This window comes from Alexandromys fortis, unplaced genomic scaffold, assembly GCF_014885135.2.
Source record: "Alexandromys fortis isolate MF-2015 unplaced genomic scaffold, M_Fortis_MF-2015_v1.1 scaffold_153, whole genome shotgun sequence".
NCBI classification, from domain to species: domain Eukaryota; kingdom Metazoa; phylum Chordata; class Mammalia; order Rodentia; family Cricetidae; genus Alexandromys; species Alexandromys fortis.
In genome coordinates, this window is record NW_026068032.1 from 2,344,203 (window position 1) to 2,360,523 (window position 16,321).

Here is a 16,321-nt window from a genome sequence, read left to right on the forward strand (position 1 = left end):
CAATTATTATACAACTGATAAGAAGCGCTTGGACAACGGCCCATGTCAATACATAGTTACCTGTCCTGGAAATTTTACTTTGTTTCAAATAACAAAAAAGAAAGGAAAGCAAGCAAGCCTACTTTAAGCGCTGAAAGTGAAATACCTCTTCCACGAAGCTGTCCTTCTTCTCCAGCATCTCCCGTAAGGTCTGGAGGATCTTAATGCACAGTTTCTCTTCTTTCTCCATCAGTCTCTTTGTGTGATTGATCAGCCTGAAAGCAAAACACGAACCCTTGAAAGGGACACCAGTCTCTCACCAAAATATATACAATATGCTACATGGGAATGGGGAATGGGGCTGAGGGCACAAAGTAAATCAGATACATAATGTCTCAAAACGATGCATCAGTTTATAGACTTGGCTGAGGTGTTTATGTCAGGGCTGCTCGGGTTCGGCATGCTCTTCAGAGTGTGTGATACTCTGAGAAGCAGGGAGACTAGCATTCTCCTTCCCATCACTTTGCTAATATAAAATATTTACAGCAGTCTGCGCCGCCCCGTCATTTATTATTTCCCATGCATTGTAGCGCATCAGTTATAACATCACACTGTAGTGAGCCTTCCCCCATTCTCTCAGTCTACCGCGTACGATATGACATTGCTTGGCAGATGTGAGAAGTTGCTGCGGTTGGCATCGTGACAGCTCGAACACTGCTGTAAACCAGACAGGAGCGTGCTCTTTCTCCTACAGTGGTGAAGCATGGGGTTCTAGAACCTTCTAGGATTCTCTGAACCGTGGGTGTAACCATCCCAGGAGTCGGCACTGAGTGTAACGTTTATAATCAGGACATGTAACTCAGTCCCCATAGATCGGGTTGTGCAGAAACTGAAGGGGATTACAGTTCCCCATGACACGGCCAGAGCTACGGGATATATCTCTCAATTTAGAACGAGTCCCATGGGATGCAACTGAGATGTCTCTCCCTCTAGCTAGGGCCTGGCTAATGTCCTCAGCCATCAGAGTGGAGGACCTCCTCATTGGCGAGAGGTATTTTTGTTGAGGCTGGTCCCCAACAGAAGGGGTAGAGTATGCATGGAGCATGAACAATAGTCAGCCTGAGCCTCTGGCCATGAACTATTAATAACAACGCAAGAGCCTTAGCCTCTGAAGCAGTGGGGCAACCCTTCCCTCTGCCTGGTGTAGGGTCTGCCAAATCACCCCGCTTCTTTTCTTTTGGTTTCTCTAATGCAGTCTGCCTCCATTTTCCAGGCCTCCCATCCCCCATGGGCATAGTCTAGACCTCTGCTGACCAGCAGGACTCTGCACTAACAGCAACATCCTGTCTGTGGTTTACAATGGGTAGACATTAGCCTCGTACAGCCACAGAGTAGCCTTGTACAGCCACAGAGTAGCCTCGTACAGCCATGGAGTAGCCTCGTACAGCCACAGAGTATCAGAGATGTAACCTGGGGGCAGGGGTGAGTTCTTATCTCATTTTAATTTATATGACTGTGTGTGGCTCATTTGTGCAGTGGAGTTTTCTGGAAAGGTTCAGAGGGTGGGGGCTCTGGATTTTGTAACCCACTAGGAGGGTGAGAAGCAGACCGCTAGAGGCCCTCTCTCTTCTCCACCAGCACCATCCCTGGTCTGGCTTCATTTACTTTGACATGAAGGCTCCGCATCTTATCCTGGCGTCGCTTCCCTCTGGGAAGAGCAGCTCCGGACTGTACAGCACATCCACAAGCACGGAGAACTCGGCCTGCATCATGGGGCTGAACTGCTGCTCCAGGGAGGCCACGACATCCTAAGACAGACACAGAGCCGTCACACTAGTGCCTTTCCAGACGTGACACGTGGCCACACCATCCTAAGACAGACACGGAGCCGTCACACGAGTGCCTTTCCAGACGTGACACGTGGCCACACCATCCTAAGACAGACACAGAGCCGTCACATGAGTGCCTTTCCAGATGTGACACACGTAAGAACATTAACCAGGACGGCGATGTGGGAGTTTCATCCAAGATGGACCCTGGTTACCCACACCACCAAATGTTTCCTGTTTACATGCTAGCCCAATCTGGTTTTATTCATTCATTATAGCACAAGGATAAAATGGGTTCATATGAGCCACTGTTCTTATCCAAAATGACTAAGTGGTGGTCACATAAGGGACAGAAATTGGGGTGCAGGTGTACAGCTGCACAGACCAGAGACACACAAGAAGCCAGCCATCCACAGTCAGGGACGGAGGTCTCAGAAAAAAAAAACAAGCCACTGATACCTAGATCTGGGACTTCTGCCTCCAGAATCCTAAAAGAGTGTATTTCTGTTTCTTAACGCATCCATCCTACGGTGTTTTAATGCAGCAGCACCAGAAAATGAAGGCCATCGGTCACTTGCTCACTAGGCCTAAACGTACAGGCCAGACCATGGATGTAGACTTGTAAAAGGACCTGGTGAAGAAAAGGACTGGCTCATTTGAACCCAAGGAATAGAAGTGAACGCGGGAAGATAAACTGAGTCAATATTATGAAAACTTAATTTATTGCATGTATCATTTATAGCACGTTATTTTTTACTAATTTTATTACTGACATAATTATCTTGAGATCAAAGGTCACTACTCACTAAGAAACTATCAGAATATATGTTATATAACTCGCTAAAAAGTAAGTCAGGACAATCTATCCAGAGACTACTAAAGAGAAGGTGGTGGCAAGGAGCTATGGAAGAAAGCTTTGCCCCAGTAAGACTTGATAATTTCAACCACGTTGTTTATATATAACACTGGGTAGTGGTGGCATACACTTTCAATCTCAGCACTAGGGAGGCAGAGGCAGGTGGATCTCTGTGCATTCAAGGCCAGCCTGGTCTACAAAGTGAGTTCCAGGACAGCCAGGGCTACACAGAGAAACCCAGTCTCAGAAAAAAACAAAGGCTGTATTATATGACACATTTTAAGAATAGAGAAGCTAGGAAATATTAATATTACTCATGTTCTCGTTGTACCTGTAACTTCTCGATGATATTCCTGTAATCCCACGCTGGCCCTCCGAGAGCTTCCTTGAAGCGAGGTCCAGAGCGGGCTGAGAGCCTCCAGCCCATGGCTGCTCTCTGCACCGTACTTGAATGGTTCTTCATGAAGAGTGTGTTCACCTGGCCATCCAAGTCGACGGGGATCGCAATCCCACGATTCTTGGCTGAAAGAGAAAGAAAAAACGTTGGGAAGCATTTCTCTCTGAATTGGGTTAAAGATTTTTAAACATGAGCAAAACTCACTAACAAATGTGGAAGAATTTTTTCTTTTAAGAAAGGAAGAAGAAAAGCCTAAATCTTTAAACTTTGCCCAGCAATTGTTTCGCATGCTTTCAGGTGAAAATGGCTGCTGAAATTATTTCAGTTCTTCAGACCAATTCATAATGTGCGACCACTGAGCCTTCAAGATCCTATCTGATTTCTTGTGATTAATGTGTGAGGTGGACTCCATTTCCACATCACACAGAAAAGCACCCTAACAAGCATGTAGATCTTTACCTTCCCAGATGCCAAAGAAAATAAAAACTCAGACAGAAAACACACAGCCAAGTCCTGCCAAGCTATTAACTCAATGAGAAGGTGTATGTGTGTGTTTACGTGTGTAGATGTGTGCCCACAAAGCTACATGTGATCAAGTATCTGACGGCAGAAATAGAGAAAAAGGTAAAGGGTATAAGAGAGCTTTCTTGGAAGGTGGTACGTGGTACCTGTCTTTTTTACTAAGATCCACCGACATATGCATTGTAACAGACGCATATCTTGATAATGCTGAGCACTCAGAATGCTTGTCATAAAGAAAACGGAAGGGTTATGGCATTTCTGTTGGACTGAGTAAAGAGGCAACCAGACCACTGGACAAAAACTGGCCCATGAAAGACTGGCCTTGGGTTCACTGGGGTCATCTGAGCTACTCAAGAAGCTACCTGAATCATGGGAGAGGAAGGCCCTCTTCCTCTGATTAGAAAACTAGAAAGTCTGATGTAGCTGTTTTCATCCAAAAAAAAGTCAGAGAAAAATAAAAACTCCTCTTAAGAAAGAAGAGTTTCTAACTGTAGGGTGCCCGTAATGAAGACTTGCAGATAAGAGTCCCTAACTGTAGAGTATCAAGGTGAAGACTTGCAGATAAGGGTCCCTAACTGTAGAGTACCAACAGTGAAGACTTGCAGAGAAGGGTCCCTAACTGTAGGGTGCCAACGGTGCAGACCTGCAGAGAAGGGTCTCTAACTGTAGGGTGCCAATGGTGCAGACTTGCAGAGAAAGGTCTCTAACTGTAGGGTGCCAATGGTGCAGACTTGCAGAGAAGGGTTCTTAACTGTAGAGTACCAGTGGTGAAGACTTGCAGAGAAGCAGGGCAGAGCTTGACATGACCCCAGAGATCATCAGACAAAGGGTATGTGAAGAGGTACAAGGGGGCAGCTCCAGCAGAGGGGGAAATGCATGGAGACTCCAGGCACCAAGCAAACCCCCCTTTAACACCCACTGCTGTTCCCTGCCTGTCTAATGAATGCACACACATGTGCACACACATGCATGGATGCATGAACACAAAGGGAAATTCCCATGTCATTTGTCCAGATCTTCTCATAGAATTCCAGGTCAACTTCCTTATTTCTGCAAGGATTATAGGCTAGGAATAGACCTTCCAAACTGCCAGCCCCCCCCCACACCCCTGTCTCAGTCATTACCCATGGCTACATAAAGTCCCAGGGATTGCAAATAAAACCATTAGTACTGAGAACAATGACCTCCTGTGAAAACAGATGATTCCAGGAAACACAAGCAAAACCGAATTCTAATTATCGTCCCTAGAAAATCTGAGTAGATGCCACACCTAAAAACTTGTAAACAGAGGGAAAAAAAGATCTTGGAAATTAAAATGTGATTGTAAAAATAAATCTATCAAAGACTAACCAAAAAAGAAAAGGATGGGAACAGCTGCCACCTCTGCTTCAGCCCTGCGTTCATCACCCATGCACGGGGCAGATGCATGAGGCGGCCCCCACCGTTGAGGGACAGCTGCTAAGAATACAGCAGATAGGGCTAGAGAGACGGCTGAGGGGTTCAGAGTACACACTTCCAGAGGGTCTGAGTTGAATTCTCAGAACCCAGGTTGCCCTCCCCTTGCCTCCGTGGTCTGTGCTCATGTGCACAAACACACACCCATGACACACACAGATACACATGATTTAAAACAACAATAAAAATATTACGACACAGGAAACACTGTGGCAACGCTTTTCTGACAACGTCCGTGGACACTTAGTTTAATGAGTCTGTGCCTGTGGGTGCCCACAGCAGCACGTGCCCACCCAGGACCCATCTATGAGCCGCTGCTCCACACCCTCTTCCATGAAGGCACCTGGAGGGAAAGCTGAAGAAACTCCACCAGCCCGGAGTGTCAGCTTTTTCTCTTCCCCAAGCTATATGGCTGTTTTAGGTCCAGGATCCTAACTTGATGTGAACTGTACCGTATGAACTCCAGGTAAAATAAGCCACTCTCCCAGGCCTGGGCGTGAACTGCAGCCAATGGTTAAACCAGGCCTGGGCGTGAACTGTAGCCAATGGTTAAACCAGGCCTGGGTGTGAACTGTAGCCAATGGTCAAACCAGGCCTGGGTGTGAACTGTAGCCATGGTCAAACCAGGCCTGGGTGTGAACTGTAGCCAATGGTTAAACCAGGCCTGGGTGTGAACTGTAGCCATGGTTAAACCAGGCCTGGGTGTGAACTGTAGCTATGGTTAAACCAGGACTGGATGCGAACTGTAGCCCACAGCTAAACCAGGCCTGGGTGTGATCTGTAGCCAAAGGTTAAACCAGGCCTGGGTGTGAACTGTAGCCCACAGCTAAACCAGGCCTGGATGCGAACTATAGCCATGGTTAAACCAGGCCTGGGTGTGAACTGTAGCCATGGCTAAATCGTGCCTTTGAAGCTATGAAAGAAGATTAACCCTGCAATTGACTAAAAGGCATTTGAGTTAAAATAAGCTAAGTGTCCACACAACAATGACAACCATTTGAAGGGTGGGAACACATCTCTGTGGGAGGAAACATGCCCAACATACACGAAGCTCTTGGTTTGTTCCCCAGTACCTCAAGACAAGAACAAATTAAATTTAAAAATTAACAAACTCTACAAACATGACCCAAAATAGGTCCTCTGTTCCGTCAAAATAATACAGGTATTAATTTGAAATCAAAACAGAAACTACTGAGTTAGATTCCCATAGCTTATTTAAAAGGCACCGGGAGTGGTGGTCAGAAAGGAGGGCTGGGATTAGGAAAAGCATTTGTTTTATCTCGTTTCCAAGAGCATTAGGTATGAAAACATCATTTTCAAGTCAAAACCACGATCAAAACTGAGTCAAAAGCCATCAAGCTAGAAACATTTTGGAAGCTGTGTTGTCCACACAGCTGGGTAAATCCCCACAGCTAACAGCAACACGCAGCCAGTGAGTCTGCTACGCCTGCCATTCTTCATGCCTACAGCGTGTGACAAGGTCATATGAAGGTTCTTATACTGAGGCGCTCCTCTTGGGCCTCTAAGTCAGAACCACTGCCTGGCTGAGGACATGTCTGCCGTCAGAGGACAGGCATCCGAGTCCCTGAGGAACGAGTGGGAGAGGAGGGGGCCACTGCCTGTGCACCTGGCTTTGGGGGGACCTCTGCCTTCTCATGAGTGAGCCACCTCTATCCACAGGTATTTTTAGTACATGGCAAACCTTCTAATTAGCCCTATAAATCCGGAAATTTCCAGGATATGACAAGTCTTTTCAGGGGCTTTAAGATAGAATCAAAATATATTTCTAATTATAATTCATTAAATATTGTGTGCTAGGTGAATGTTTTTAATTAGCAGAAACCACGGATGGTATCTGCCAGACCAAACCCTCTGAAAACACATACGGGTCCATGATAGGTGCCACGGGGAAAAATTCTTGGACGTGCACACTGACGGGTGTGGGGAAGGTGAGTGAGCACTAATTAGAAAACTGTGGTTGGCTGTCAGCCCATCCGAGCCAGAATGGCTGGAACTGTAGGACGAAGGTGTGGGTGGGAGCTGCACCCGTTCTCCAGCACACCCATGTCTGTGATAAATCCACGTGCGTGTGTGTGTGTGTGTATGTGTGTGTGTTCATCGGTGCAAGGGTCTGTATGTGCGCACATGCGTGTGTAGCGGTCAGAAGACAACTGTGTTTCCTCAGTCTCCACCTCCCTCTGGTAGGCAGGGTCTCTCACTAGCCTGGAATTTGGAGAGTAGCCTAGGTGAGCTGGCCAATAAGCCCCAGGGATCCACCGACCTCTGCCTCCCTGGTACTGGGATTCCAGGCACAGGCCACAATGTCACGGCACTTTTATATGGCTTTAGAGACTGAACTCGGTACATTTTGCACGTCCTTCACTCTCTGAGCTATTTCCCCAGCCCACTGGAGTGTTTACGCAGGGAGAACGTTGAACGTACGGATACATGCTTCCTTGTGAACTCAACTCTACCACATGGACACACGCCCCATTAATCCTCTACTTGAACAAAGCTATACTTCTTATGGCCACTCAGGAATGAGACTTGGAGGCCTGGCTAGTCACCTGGAAAGATAAACTTGAGTGGAGTCCATACAACGAAAGCTGTAAGTAAGTGCAGTGTATTCTAGGTATTCAAAGCCTCTCCCCCTCCCTCTCCCTCCCTTTTTCTCTCTGTCTCCCTCCCTCCCTCTCTCCTTCCATCCCTCCCCCTTTCTGCATCTTCCTCACTCTGTGAGACAGGAGAAACTCACAGTCTTTATGGCCTCCTTCAGCCTTCTTAGTACAGAGGGGAGCATTGCTCACCTCCAGGAAGCCCACGGCTTTTCACAACAACACCCAAAAGATGCAGACAAATCAAAATATGAAAATTCTCTGAGAATTAACAGCACCTCAGAGTGGCAAAAACTCTTCTGAGAATGAAATTAAACCTTCAAAGAAGCGGGCTGGGATAAGAGCTCAGGCAGCAAAGTGCATTGCTCGTTGAAACCCCTCCGCCAGAGCAAGCCTAGAATGGCGGTGTGCACCCAAAACCCCAGCACTGGAGAGACAGAGACAGGAGGAGCCCTGGGCTCCCTGGCCAGCCTGCCTCACCTACTTGGCAAGTTCCAGACCAATGGAGAACCCATCTAAAAGACAAGTTACTCTCTGAGCTAAACACACCTGCTCACACAGGAACATGTGCATAAGCTTCCACAAACTAAAAAGTCCCAGAAGAATTATAAATTCCTTATGCTAGAAAATAAAATTCCAATGACATTTTAAGAAAACTGGTCACCAAATAGTCAAAAGTCTCATTTCCCAACATGTAAGGGTTGAACTCAAAGCACAGGAAGGGCCCTGTTCACAGGAAAGGAAATACCAACAGCTCATTCCCTGTACATAGAAGAGAAAAACACATTAAAACTGTAACAATATGACGAAATCCAAACATGAAATTAAGGAGAAGGGTTCTCTTGCATGGCTGGTGGGTTAACAACACCCCTGGCAGAGCAGTTGTCACAACACAGAAGGTCCACTCTCAGCCATCAGCTCTCATGTGAGAGGTGACCGCAGACATCAGATGTTTAAAACAGGGTGAGGTCGGGTTAGCGCCACGCAAAGGCTGTTGAGCCACGGGGAAGTGCATTCATTTCTCGGCATCATACACTTTACTTTTGCAAACATCACAGACTGTGCTCTGAGTGCCAAGAAAGGCTTGAGAACTTTCTAACAGGTAAGCTGACAAGTTGTATCTACTCTAGAAATTCCCTGGGGGCGAAGTATGTTTGATAGAGTGGATTTGCTTCAGCTGAATCCTTCCAGATAGTGAGGAATCACTAAACAATCAGTTAAACTAATAAGTGAAAAGTGTTTATAAAATAGTATGCTATATTATAACTTATTGCAACTAGTTGTTTTATAAAACAGTGGATTTGAAGAAGGTTATTTTGTTTTGGTTCAGCATTTGCTTTTCTGGGGCCTCTCTTTTGCATTGTTCAGGATGGAAGCCAGGGACCTGCACACAGGAGGTAGCTAAGGGGTAGCCTGAGCTACTAATGAAGATGTAAAACCATAATCACAAGACTACATGACGTCAAACCCCTTAGACTCCCACTACAATGCCCCCAGCAAATTCAAATAGACATTTATTTAATACAGACTCTCTAAAGGGTTAACGGGTTTACATTTCTTTCATTTTGAGAACGACTGGCTTGAAGTTTGTGTTCATTAGGCAAAGCATTTATAAGAGACATTTCCTGCAATTTCCTTGTGGAAAATCAATACTGTGGCCAAACAGCCACCTAATATGAATCCCCCCAGAACACAGGCCAATGATGAAGTGCATAGGCAGAATTCTTTTCTAAGTAAAATTATATGGAAGTCATTCGTAGATGTGTTTGCTGGAAGCGTTTCTGTCACATGTTTTACAGGAACAGGTAAACTGAGGAAAGGCACCTAACCCTGCGTGTCTTGACATTCCTCAGCACTCGGCAAGCCCTTACTGCTCTCGGGGAGGGAAGGGCCGACAGAGTGAGTGGTCCTCCTGTCTTCTTACCACCTCCTGCATTCAGTGCACACGAGCAGAAGAGGATGAAGTGGTTTGGACGAGAGACAGGTTGAGCTAATAGTACCAGAGAGCACTTGAGAAGCAGGTGTTTCACACAGGTAAACTATAATTGATATTTGCATGTATAAGGAATGTGTTTGCCAATTCATAAATTCATCAAAATGCATCCCCGACCTTGTGATATTTTACACATAGATTATTCTGTATTCTCTTAAATATCAAATATTCTTAAATGTCGAAGCTGTGCCAAATTTCACAGAGTGTAAGACAGAGAGGCCAACAGAAAGGAAGATGAAAGCCAGCCTCGTGGAGATAAAAGAGACACCAAGCCAAAGCATCACTCCCCATTATTTCTTCTGCTGCAGATTTGGGTAGAATCATCACCACATGTGTTCTTTTAACACAGAGAAAGAAATCAAGCTTTGTTTGTTTGTTTGTTTGTTTGTTTTCTGAAAAACCATTCAGCTTTGGCTAGTGCAGAAAAGGATTAGGCCGGTGTATTTGGGTGACAACTTTAGGCCAACAACTCTGCTGTCGCACCGTGAAAGAACTGATTTGACCGCACACTGAATCCTCTGGGCTCGGATTTAAGGTAAGCACAAATGAAATCCCCCAGCTCCCATTCATTCATTCATCCTTCATTAGTTCCTTTGTTTGCAACAGGGCTCTCTATGTCTCCTTGAACTTGTAATCCTCCTGCATCACCGTCCTAGGCAGCGAGGATTACAGGTGTACCCTGCTCCCATGCCTGATTTTGTCTGCAATTTCTAAGTGCTATGCAAAAAACACTCTAAGTACTAGGGAGGCCAAGTGGTCTCAGCTCCCATTGCATTTGCTGAAGGCTAAAGGGGGAAGGAGAGAGAGGAAGGGAGAGAAGGAAGCAAACCCGAGAAATATCTGGAGGGAAGGCCGTATGCTGTGTGAAAGGTAAGACTATTTGCTTCTCCTTTCGATGCAGGGAAACAACAAAGAGACCTTGTCTCAAATAAGGTTGAAGGCAAGGAATAGCTATGAGGTTGATGTAGGTGGGTCTTCTATCTATCTGTTGCTTTCATTGGTTAATTAATAAAGAAACTGCTTGGCCTGATAGGTCAGAACATAGGTAGGTGGAGTAGACAGAACAGAAGAAGGGAGATGCCATGGAGCCAGCCGCCAGGTCAGACATGCTGAATCTTTTCCGGTAAGCCACCACCTCATGGTGCTACACAGATTACTAAATATGGGTTAAAGCAAGATGTGAGAATTAGCCAATAAGAGGCTAGAACTAATAGGCCAGGCAGTGTTTAAAAGAATACAGTTTCCATGTAACTATTTTGGGTAAAGCTAGCCGGTGGCCAGGATCCGGGCAGTGGGAAGCAGCCCGAAGCTCCTTCTACATGAGGTTGTCCACTGACCTTGACATATGAACCATATATGCATTTGCCTGCATTCACACACACATAATGTCCATAAAAATACCTATTACGCATAAAAATTATGTAATAATTAACACAAAACTACATACAGGCTTGACTTTACACGTCGGGAAGCATCTATGAGAATTCTAATCCTCACTTCCCCTTAGTTTAAATCCCTGGCCTGATGGAGGAAGGTCATTGGTTAATTAATGAAGAAACTGCTTGGCCCTGATGGGTTAGAACATGGGTGGGTGGAATAAACAGAACAGAATGCTGGGAAGAAGAGGAAGTGAGCTCAGATGCCAGGCCACTCCTCTCTGGGGCAGACACAATGAAGCTCTGACCCAGGATGGACATAGGCTAGAATCTTCCCGGTAAGCGCACCTTGGGGTGCTTACAGACATTATTAGAAATGGGCTAGTCTAGGTGCGAGAGTTAGCCGAGAAGAGGCTAGGTATAATGGGCCAAGCAGTGTTTAAAAGAATACAATTTGTGTGTTGTTATTTTGGGGCATAAGCTAGCCAGGCGGCCAGGAGCCGGGCTGTGGGAAGAGGCCCGCAGCTCTTACTACACTGGCCTGTAGTGATGTTTTGTTTGTGTTTTAACAGATAAAACTTGCCTGAAAATCAAAGTACAGAGCTAAGTGACTAGAGGCCAGACAGTGGTGGCACACACCTTTAATTCCAGGACTTGGGAGACAGAGGCAGAGGAATCTCTGTAGTTCAAGGCCACCCTGGACTACAAGGTTGAATCTCTCTAAAAGAGAAACAGAGCTCACACACAGGTGGTCTCAGCACTTGGGATCCCATGTCTTTAATCCCAGCACTAGGGAGGTGGAGACAGGAGTGATTTGGCTGGACAGAGAGAGAAATATAAGGTGAGAGGAGACAGGAACTCAGTGTGGTCTGAGGATCGTCCCTGCAGTCTGAGGACAGGATCACCCTTTTAGTCTGAGCACTGATAGAGGGAAAAGGTCTCTCTAGTGGCTGGCCTCACTGCTTCTCTTACCCTTCAGCTTTCAACCCCTGATATCCAACTCTGGGTTTTACGTATTAAGAACAATTAAAATTTATGTCACACTTGTCTCCGTCTCGTTATTAATGCTGACACCGCGGCGTGTAATAGGCCTTTGAACATACAGATTCCACACAAACTAGAATGTTAAAAACAAACAAACATGGCGCACGCCTTTAATCCCAGCACTCGGGAGGCAGAGGCAGGCGGATCTGTGTGAGTTCGAGGCCAGCCTGGTCTACAAGAGCTAGTTCCAGGAAAGCCACCAAAGCGACACAGAAATCCTGTCTCGAAAAAAAAACAAACAAAAAACAAAGAAACAAAAAAGCCTATTGCCATAAGAAATTCTTAACAACATCGGATTCTCACTAATAAATAAGATGATTCCACAATTAAAAGTAAGATAATCAAAAAAATAAAATTAATCTATGATTTAAAAAAAAAAGTAAGATAATCAGTTAAGCCATTCTTACAAAATCTCACTAAGCCATATTTTAAATATAATACCCCTTTTAAATTTGGAAATTTGAATATACTTTTCTTCCAAAACTCTGCTGTGTTGAGAATCAGTTGCTGAATACTGGCCTCTCTCTTAAACAAAAGAACAACCTGACTTTATTTGTTTGTGAGGTTCTAGACTGGAAAGCTGCCTGTGTAGCTCGTAGCCACAAACCGGTAACTTCAGGAAACGTGCAACTGAGGCAAACCAGACCCCTGACTTACCCACTTCAGCGAGCGCTCGGATGCAGGACTCCACCGAGGCCTTCTGGGCCGGGTTGGGCCAGGTGCAGTTGTAAATTCTGAAGGCGGATTGCAGCAGCTGGATAAAGACGGGCTGGTGGGTCTGAAAACAGAAGGAAAGTGGTCATTCTATGTCATTAGGCCACAGTCCCTAAGCCACTAACATGCCTGAGGAGCTACACCTTATCAGACAGTGACACAGTGTTGTGTGCTCCAAAGCCACTCACAAACACCTGACCACACAAAATGTCTTGTGTATCAATAGCATCAGAGGAAACATGCCAGACAATACAGAAGATTGGTCACTTGTGTTTCTACTATAATCGTGTGTGTGTGTGTGTATACATGCATGTGTGCGCTTATGTATGTGCGTGTGTGCACACACACGTGTGTGAGTGCATGTGTGCATGTGCTTGCACGCGCGTGTATAGGCCAGAGCTGACCTCAGCCATCTTCCTCTGCCATTCTCCACTTTATTCTGGTTTCTCACTGAATCTGACGCTGTGTCAGCTAGACCTGCCAGGTCACTAAGCTGCAGGGTGTCCCTGTCTCTGACCCTGCAGGGGCCCACTACCACATCCAGTGGAGAGAAAGCCGAGGTTTACACCTTCAAGATGTTGTCCCTCACGGCAACAGACACCAAAAGAGACATCAGACCTCAGACATGCGGAAACCCATTACATAAAACCGTGTGTGTGTGTGTGTGTGTGTGTGTGTGTATCCAACTTATAATTCCTTTAAAAAAGTAAGGATTGTGCAAAGAGCTGTTATGGTGCATGTAGAGACTAGTGAACAAAACTGTCCATGTTCTGGGCACTTTTCCCTGATATCGTTGACTGAAGGACAGCAGGATCTGCTGGGAACTCATGGAACACGGGGTTAAGCAATTGTGTTCTCCACACAGACGAAACTAGAGGACACTCAGTGCGACCCTGTGGTGGTATGCGAGCTGAGCGCCATCTTTCTTAGTCATGAATTTTCCTTGTGAAGCACACATTTTAATAAGATGCCCTACAGATATGCTGTAACGTATCTGGCGCTTTCCTCATTTGTGGACATTTAAGGATAGAAAGCACAAGTGTTTTTAAGTATTTATGAAGACTTGAAAACTTCAATGTTTTTACCTTTAGGATAAATTACTAACAGGCGGCAGCGGCCCAGGTCCGACCCATCCGAACAATTGGCCATTATTTCAGCACTTAGTCCTTTGCCTACAGATGTGAAATGCCTTGGAGTACTTAGCAGGAGGACAATGACTCAATTTTAGGAGGCGGTCTCTCGATGTAAAATGAAGTTGGGGTTCGGGGAGGGACCACCAAGTGGGAGAGGTCGTGGGAGGACATGGAGGGTCTCTGATCTTTCATCTGATTAAATGATGTATAAACTGGATTGTGTGCTAAGATATAAGTATTAAAGTGGGTCAGAACAGGCAAAACTATAAAAGCTAAGAGACACTAAAATGAATGGAAAACACACAGGAAACACTGGGACCAAAAGAAGGGAGGAGAGAGAAGGTGTGAGAAAACATAACAACGTACACACAAAAAAATGCCACCATGAAACCCATTCCTCCTTCTTATTATGAATAAGTTAATACGAAAATAAAGTTTGGTCAAGTCAGAAAGGGGATGATGCTAAGTAATACAAAAGACAAGTGTTTCTCCGGAGAGTCAGAAAGGACAACCGAGCCAGTTAGTTTCCCCGGCACTGGGTTCAGTTACCTGCAGGCTGGTACTGTTGTCTGAGAAAGGCGAGTTGAAGAAGCCGCTCACAATGTTCATGACTGACTCCGTCACACATCTCTCCAGGAAGGTGTCTGCGTGCTTCCTGTCGGTGGTGGTGTTACAGACCTGGAGAGAAAGCCAAGTCTCTGCATTATGAGTCGGTAGTGGAACCTTCTCAACATTACCCTCCGAGAGTTCTCCACAGCCATTTCTGTGCTCGGTGACGCTGTTACATGGTTTCTGACCAAATCCGCTAAAACACCAGTCCACGGCAGCTTCCCCTTAAGTCTCTCCGTCATTTCAACCTCCGCTGTCCCTTCAGTCCCCAGGCCCTGTGTTAACTTGTTTTCTTTATTTTTCCAGGCCAACCTCCCCCTTAGTCCCCAAACTTGATTTTGACGAAAACCACTCCCACTCCCTGAGAGGAAGCCAAAAAGTTAAAAGCCGTCATGAGTACAAAGGGATGAGAAGAATTCGTGGTGACTTGTGTCGACATGCATTTTCCCTTAAAGTACCTGGACCCATGTGAAGAGGTGTGGGTACCATCTGAGGGATGTTGAGATCTGCATGTGGGATGTCCTCTGCAGGCCCATGGGTCCCCAGTCAGTGGAACTATTTTAAATAATGAAGAGATGTGCCCAACATTTCACATGTTGGCGGGACACTGTCTTATACAAAGTTTACCCTACGCATCTGTTATCAACTTACAAAAGATCTCGTGTCTTATGACTTTTGTATTCACAGCTTATCTTCTGTGGATTGTAGCCCAGTGGCCACGGGTCAGATATGCCTGGGAAGTAGAGCCTTGCTGAGGAAGCAACTTGCTCACTGTTGTCTGGGCATTGAGGCTAAAAGCCCCACCCACCTCACTTCCTGTTTGATCATGGAGAGGAGCCCCAGTTGCACAGGTCTGACAATCTTCAGTCACCTGCTGCTATCTCTTCCCCTCCTGTAGACTGTACCCTCAAACTGTGAACTGAAGTAAGTCCCCACACTCAAGCATCTTCTCGGGCATCTCATCACAGAAACAGAAAAGAGAGGAAAATGGAAGCATAGATCTAAAGTCTTTCCACACTCTCTTCTCCAAGGCCCTGGGCAGGACAGGTTGAGGCCCAGACCAGCCCTGGAGCTGGGGGCCTAAGCAGTCTGCTGCCCCTGCCCTTTTCCTGAGCTGTATTTCCAAGTCGGGCCGACGAATTGCGAAAGCTAAGAGTTGTGATTGAAAACACACAGGAAGTATGGACACAGAGAGAGCGGGAGTGGAGGGTGGGAGGGAAGACTAGAAACCGAGGCAGGCAAAGAAAACAAATAGAACAAAGGGTGAGAGGCCAGGGATGGGGGCCATCTGCTCCAGATGTCCTTGGGCAACAGAATTTCTCTGTGATGTCTGACTTTTCAATAAGGGACTTCATCAAAAGAACAAGTGGATGTGGTTTAATTTGATACCACTCTAAAACTTTTTACACAATTCCATAAAAGAGGAAACTTCCCTTCTCAAACCATGTGTCTCAGAGCCTCTGCCTGGGAGAACGGGGCTGTTATTACCAGAATTAAATGTGTGGAGGGGAGGGGAGCAGAGCAGGGTTCGTGTCCTAAACCCCTTTCCATATGTGTAGTTCATTTTCCCTTCCCCCCAAAACAACACACACTTATATAACATTCTCTGAACAGAAAGGGCTTCAGTATAACTCACAGTGTCAGGCTATTGGGGACACCGTACGATTTAAAGGGAACAAATTTGTCTAATTATGGAATTCTGCCATTGTCTTAGCAACAGCTCCTGTATGAACAAGATGTTCAAGGCAGTCCTACCACAGAGGCTATACCCCTTGACCGCAGTGAAAAGTACATATATA

The 16,321-nt window shown here is 45.9% G+C and overlaps 1 protein-coding gene across 1 annotated transcript in view; it reads right to left on the reverse strand.

Moving 5' to 3' along the window:
- Itpr2 (inositol 1,4,5-trisphosphate receptor type 2) overlaps window positions 1–16,321 on the reverse strand; it is a 391,521-nt gene that overhangs the window by 177,707 nt on the left and 197,493 nt on the right. The window contains exons 33-37 of the mRNA XM_050164739.1: window positions 14,463–14,591; window positions 12,724–12,844; window positions 2,996–3,186; window positions 1,645–1,787; window positions 146–254 (exon numbers count right to left, since the gene is read on the reverse strand). Coding sequence (XP_050020696.1) covers window positions 146–254; window positions 1,645–1,787; window positions 2,996–3,186; window positions 12,724–12,844; window positions 14,463–14,591 — 693 coding nt within the window. The remainder of the gene's footprint in view (window positions 1–145; window positions 255–1,644; window positions 1,788–2,995; window positions 3,187–12,723; window positions 12,845–14,462; window positions 14,592–16,321) is intronic.